This window comes from Amyelois transitella, chromosome 7 (assembly GCF_032362555.1).
Source record: "Amyelois transitella isolate CPQ chromosome 7, ilAmyTran1.1, whole genome shotgun sequence".
NCBI classification, from domain to species: domain Eukaryota; kingdom Metazoa; phylum Arthropoda; class Insecta; order Lepidoptera; family Pyralidae; genus Amyelois; species Amyelois transitella.
This window is the reverse complement of record NC_083510.1, coordinates 6,533,703-6,540,861: the sequence shown is the minus strand read 5'-3', so window position 1 is coordinate 6,540,861 and position 7,159 is coordinate 6,533,703. Positions and strand designations below refer to the sequence as shown.

Here is a 7,159-nt window from a genome sequence, read left to right as displayed (position 1 = left end):
AAATATAAAATTAAATAAGAGCTAATAGAGAGCAGATGCTAAGCACTAATTACGTAAATGTATTCACACAAAAAAGGTGAAAAGAAAAAAAAGTAAGCTGATTATCGAAAACACCGCGCCGTGTGGTGCAAAAGAAGAATAGGAGCACTACATCTCTTCCCCATGGATGTCGTAAAAGCGACTAAGGAGTATGCTTATAAACTTGGGATTCTTCTTTTAGGCGATGGGCTAGCAACCTGTCACTATTTGAATTTCAATTCTAACATTAAACCTATCAGCTAATTTAGACTATCAGACTTTCAAGAGTACTGGCTCTGTCTACCCCGCAAGGGATATAGACGTGATCATATAAAAATAAAATAAATACATTTCTTAAACACTTAAATGCAAAAATAACTAAAAATTTAATTATCAATACGCCGTATCTAGGCGATTAGTGGGTTGGTACCTAACCTAGGTAGGTTTTTACCTACATCAATTTTTGGAGTCGGTGCCCGCTTAAATACAAAAAAATACCAAAACAATATACTTTCTAATTTTATTTTTTAATTACTGATAGATTGCACACAACATGCGTGCAGCGGGCAGCCACTCCAGAAATTCACGTAGGTAGGTTAGGTACTAACTCACTAATAGCCTAGGTACGACATATTGTTAATTTAATTTTCAAATATTTTTAGCTTTTTAATATTTTCTGGAGTCGGATTTAATTATTTTTAATTAAATAAATGAATAAACTTCTGTTAACAACTTTATTAATTACATAAATAAGATTGTATTAGACAGTGATTAGTTTAAAATGCGCTTTAACTTAGTAAAATAATGTAAAATAATGACGTGCAGATAAATATATTGTGGGATGATACAATAGTCGTTAGAGTGAGGACAACAATTACGAATAAAATCGATAAGTTAAAATTAGTCTATAAAAGTTTAAATTACTTATTACCCATCTGATAGTCACTGTAACAAGTTGATATTTTTACGTTTCTAATTAAGAAACATCACTTTTAATAGCAAATTATTAACAGTGACATAATTTTTAAACATGCACCTGACTTATTACATTTAGGTATTTACTTCTATTAACAAAACTTAAAATAAAATCTGTAATCATCCTAATTTTGCTAAGTAAACGTTCACTGGAATATTTTTATAGGCAAAGTAAGAGTGTATCAAGGATATTTTGAGAAAATTAAGGCAGTTCCGGAGTTTGATTTACCTAAATGGTATTTATTTACATATCTACATTTTGTGCCGTTAGATATCACTGATTTAAATATAATGTTTGAATTTTTATTAGTTCAACGACTCGTTTTGTTAACATATCCCGATCTCCAAATAGGTAAAATATATTAATCAATGTTTTCCTTATGCGCATGTTTATTTTATTTCGAATGAATTTTAAGTTGAAATCAATATGTTCATAAATTTATGTATGAGTAACAAAAGGAAAAATAGATTTACCGAAGACTACAGCTGTAGTAAAATGGCACTTTGATGATTGATTATTGATTACTTTATACATTTCAAATAAAAATTACGTAAAGGTACATTTACGAATACGTTACCCAAAACAGGCATTTATTTAGTTATTAGTTACAAAATTAACTAGATAATGGCTAAGACGTTCGCATCGTTCGAAAAATAAATCGTTTTGTCTCTTACGAATCAATTTATATTTCTAAAAATACTGATAAATAAATATTTAGGTAACTTGAATTCTTAAAGTAAAACCATAATATTAAGAGCTTCAGCCATATTATGAACAAAATCACGCACGGTTTTTTTTTAAAGCAACGTGCATAACCTTTAAAAATCGTGCAATGGCACCATCATAATCACGATCACCACATATCTCATGTCTTCTTAAAATTAACTTAATATTTAATCAAACTATAGGCCTCGGATCGTAAGGAGTTGCGTTGTGTCCAACGTATCTATTGTTCTTTCTGATCTGGAAACCTTCACCTGGCGCGGTATTATAATATATAACCCGACGTATTCCGAACGGGTCGATGTAACCAAAGCTCCCAGTTCGTTCATTGGAATTACTCGAGTCTTCTTCATGGTACTGTTTCGGTAAATAGTATCTAAATCCATTTTGTCTGAAGGCAACACCATCATATTGTGGAAATTGGGGTGTATATCCATCTCCGAGTCGCACATTTGGACGTTGGCGTCTTAGCCATTCATCGGCATGTCTGTAAGAGTTAGGATTGAACACGTCGAAACGCGTGCTATCACTGGCGTAATACCCGTCATCAATCGTGTTTGTATTAGAAGAGTCATAATCATATGGGCTGGGGGATGGTGAAGCTTCGCTAGCAGTTATCGGTGGAACAGTAGGTTTGAAGTTAAAAGTGGTGGATACGTCTATAGAGTTTGGTGAAACGTGAACTTGAGGGGTCGGTGTTGGGCTAGAGTATGTACGTTGTGGAGGAGTGACTGAAACTTCTGCTGGGAAGGTCGGTGGGCGTTGAGAGGATGGAATTGGTGTTGGTGTGGTAGAACTGACTGGGCGTGGTCCCCGGGCTTGATGTATGGCAGGCGCTGGCGTCACTCCGTAACCAGAATCAGTCGGAGCTGTTTTAGCAATCTTCAATGATTCCTGAAAGAAAAGGGTTAATAAGAGTTATAATATAATATTATTTTCATAATCCCAGAAAAGGGTTAATAAGAGTTATAATATAATATTATTTTCATAAAGAATTAATAATTAGTCATTATTTGAATACACATATTTTTTAGTTTAATCGATTTTTCAACTATAAGCTTACAGTCTTTTCAAGACTGTTGACTCTGTCTATCCCGCAAGGGATATAGACGTAATAATGTGTATGTACGTATATGTTACAAATATAAGTTAACCTAATTTTTGAGAAATTACTAAAAATTTTTCATGTTCCTCGGGGCCATGTATTGAAAAAGTAAATATGTGTAATTAGATACGACTATGAAATTTAGAATATTAGCTTGAAAGTCCCAATATTAGTCCGATAGTACCTTCCTACTCTTGTATGCGTATAAAACATAATTAAAGGAAGCTGTTAAACGATAAGGTAAAAATTCATGGGCATGCAATTTTAATAGAATCTTTATTTAAAAAGGTACATTTTTTACTTACACCAATAGGACGATTTTGGCCAACAAACACAGTTTTCGATTTGTATATTCTGTAGCCATCTTGGTCAGCTATGTAGTCCTGTAGACGCAAGTATCCGTCTGCACCGACCCAGCCTGTAGTCCCTGTAAAGGTAAATTGTTTGTTGTTTTTACAATAATAAGAGTAGGTACCTACGATTTAAAAAAAGGGTTAACAATACTATAACATACTTTTATTTCTTATCAAAGATTTTTGCTTTTGCATAATTTTACCTAGTTTATATTGACAGAAAGTGCATCATTATTCATCCATCATTCCATTACTAAGCCGCCCAATTAATCTAAGAATGATTATGAGTTCTGTTTACAGCATAAGAGATTTAAACTTCATTACATATAGAAAACAAACTTACCAACAACAGATCCATCTTTCAGCCTCCGTTCCTTTCTATACTGTCCATTGTGGGTCTGGTACAAGAAGTACCGCTCGTCATCTTCATCTGTTTGGATGTGGAACTGGTCCGGGTCCTGTTGCGGGCTGTAACTGTCTAGAGCCGCTAACGCGCCGCATGCGCATATCTGAAAATAAAATTAGTATTATTTTTTACACGATTCTTGATGGATTGATTGATTCGCCTAAATCCCTAAACGGCTAATGTAGTAGCTGCAAAAGAAGTGATACTTTAAAATGTATAAGACTACACGTTGTTGTTTTCTTTTAGTTGTCGATATGTGAGTCACCACCCATATTATTAGAACAACATAATCAAATACAACTGTTACGGAATTTTAGCTGATTCAAGCATTCTATATCGATCGTGCGTAAATCACGACAATCTGCTATTATTTAATTAAGAAGATAAACCATATCCGCAATAAGAAAAATATTTTTTTTTGTCTGCAATGTTTCATTGCTAAATTCAATTCATATTTTTATTAAGACTTAGTACAAGAAGCATGTTTACTTTTCTGTGCACAAACGGAAAGATGATTTCTGGAAATATAAGTTTTTTTAAATAACGCACTTTTTCTACCGGCACCGCCCGTTTGATAAATATAAAAATAAATAAAATATGTTTTCACACTTTTGTTTGCTTACTAGAAATCTAGATACAAATCTTAAGTGCATAATTACGGATTAACTGATTCCTTGTTAAAGTAATGGTAGGTTCAGACAAGGTCGGCAGTTGACGGCATTAGATTTGTACCTGTATTAATTTCAGAAATCGCGGGTTGGAAGAGTGTGGGAGTCAGGATTGTTTATAACAACGGTCTATTAGTGGTGTGTCAAGGACTTACGCGTACTGGTTATTTAATGAGCATATATTGTAACGCTGTTTTGTCTTGTAATCCCATCAAGAGTCTTTAACGATGCAGACACTTTGACAAAACCTGTTATTTAACATAAACACACTAATTTGCAATAATCTTATAATAGTTTAGTACAATTTTTGAAAGAATTATAATGGTTATTTGAATCTTAATCCTATCATTAAGCAAAACAACTGAACGCGGCCTATCAGTCTGTTCAAGACTCTTGACCCTGTCTTCCTCGTAAGAAATATAGACGTGATTATATCTATGTATGTACCTAGTAATTGCACTAAAATAAATTATCGTGTCTCCTTTAATTAATCATTATTTTTATTCATCACGGAATGCATTGTTTTTATTGAAATGTCAGTACGGTGGTGTTCAGAGTCCGTAAAATCGGGCAGTCGGCTGTGAGAAACAATGGGTTAGGCTCGGATTAGAGACGGATTCAGTAATTTACTGAACAATAGATGCCAAGTCAGCCCCGAAGGCCGTGGAGTAACGAAACACATGGTTCTACTGTTATTACGTTAAAACTCAATGCATCTCAATAGAGCTGGGTATTTTTGTAAAGGATCATTTAAACTAGTTTAAACTATTGAACGTGTATCGTGTTAAGTGTAATCAGGTATTTGCCGAAAAATGATACCCATCTTACATATAATAAAAGTCCCCATGATAGCAATAATACCAATTTTCAGCCCAAATGCATTGGGTCAGTAACTTAAATAATCTCATTCCCTTATCTACCTAGTTACAAGAGAGGACTTCTTTCGTTATTTGACGCAATGTGAAAAAATAATAAATATTTCCATTTTTGTGACTTTTGTTATTAACAAGATTTGCCTTTGCGCTGGGCTTCGCTCCCGTGACAATTCCTAGACAAAAATTTGCCTAAAATTAATTATTATTCCTAAGGGTATATTCTATCTGTGTTCCAAATTTCAATACGTTTTGAGTTTATTCATTACAAACATACAACTCCTTTCTTTTAATTATTAATGTGGATAACATTTTTCTTTCATTGTTTGGAACTAGTTGTGGAATAAGAATTTTATTTAAGTCGTTATTGCAATGGCCTTATCCTCGTACTAATGTGTTACATAGACAAAAGGAAGAGCTGAATAGTGATGACAAGCCTGTCCTTACGTCAACCTCACACATGGATTTATCATGGAATACCAATTTGTATCCACTGCCTACAACAGTCAGTCTGTAACCTCGACTTCTACGTGGGCAGACCACCAAAGGACCTACGCGGAAACATTCTGGCAGACGTTAGAAACAAACATAAACATGAAATTGATACATCATTTTCATCCATCAATAGAAAGTCCCTGTAATCACGATTGAAAAATTAAAACTTAAGGTTGAATTATTATTATACCTCAAATATGAGGACTTAGTCAGAAATATCAAAAGAATTAGATAACTTGAATATCTGACAAAATTGTATATCTAAAACCATAATAAGTATATTTCCGTGACCTAAACTATTCTTTTTAACGAGGAAACATTCACAACAATCCTTGTTTCAAAATCATGTCTGTCAAATTGAAGAGTAGTTAAAATTTGCATGCTAATAGGTAGTTGTTTTTACATTCAAGACTACGTCATTTTCGGATTTACTACAATCAATATTCGATTAGGCAAAACGTTCACGCACCTAAATGAATCATAGGCACGCATGTAGTGTTGTTGAAGGTTTATAAGTATTTAGTGACATATCTGGTTACAAAATCAAAATTTACAATTTTGGTTCACCCTTAGAGACAATTTAATTAAATTTATTCGCATGAATGAAAATTTGTATTTCCTATTAAATCTGGCATAGGTTTAAAAGCGTATACCTTAAGACCTATTAGAGTTATGATTTCAATGTACCTGTTTGATATTTTGGATGGAAGTTATATATGACATACTTGGCAATCAAGTGTTATAGTAAATTTAAAAATTGTATTGTCTTCATAAACGCGTGGTTTAAATTCTGTAAAAATTTGCCTAATGGTCGCTACTTAGGTAATCGCGCCTTTGTTCAAGGGTTGTTGGTTATATCACACTAGATGTAGTAGTCTTCATTTGCAATCTGAGATATGCGTGAGCGTGACTAATGTATGTAGAAGCCGACGCGACATGAATGCGATACTAAAGTACGTTATGAGATACCTAGAATTGACTAAAAATCATACAGGTTTGGATGAAGAACCAACATACATACATATAGTCACGTCTATATCCCTTGCGGGCTAGACAGAGCCAACAGCCTTGAAAAGACTGATGGGCCACGTTCAGCTGAAGAACCAAATTAGGAAAATATGAAATGTACCTACGTATGAGTAAGGTTGGCATCATCTATACTCATCAACGAAATATAAATATTTTGTACTTATTTTGTATGAAAACGAAAAATACAAAACATAAATTTGTTAACTGCCAGGAAACGCCAACAATTGCTAATTAACAGAAAGAAAAAATCGACAACTCCGTTTACAAAAACGTGTAAAGAATGAAGTACATCACACACAAAATAAAGCAAAAAATAAATGATGTCTTTGAGAGACAAATTAATTAAATTGACGTAGTTCACGATATTAGGTAATTTAATAACAGTTACTTAGGTAATTAAATAAAAATATAGGAAGATTTTTGTGAGAAACACATTGTGTGCATGATTTGTGAGAAACAAAATTATTATTTGGCATATTTTAAGTGATTGTTCAATGTATCTGTGATCGTGATG

General features: G+C 33.2%; 1 protein-coding gene across 2 annotated transcripts in view; it reads right to left on the bottom strand.

Moving 5' to 3' along the window:
* Nucleotides 1-738: 738 nt before the first annotated feature.
* LOC106132448 (uncharacterized) overlaps nucleotides 739-7,159 on the bottom strand; it is a 28,832-nt gene continuing 22,411 nt past the window's right edge. For both annotated transcript variants that reach the window (XM_060945065.1, XM_060945066.1), the window contains exons 3-5: nucleotides 3,519-3,684; nucleotides 3,128-3,249; nucleotides 739-2,611 (exon numbers count right to left, since the gene is read on the bottom strand). In XM_060945065.1, the coding sequence (XP_060801048.1) occupies nucleotides 1,892-2,611; nucleotides 3,128-3,249; nucleotides 3,519-3,684 (1,008 nt within the window). In that variant the 3' untranslated portion in view covers nucleotides 739-1,891. The remainder of the gene's footprint in view (nucleotides 2,612-3,127; nucleotides 3,250-3,518; nucleotides 3,685-7,159) is intronic.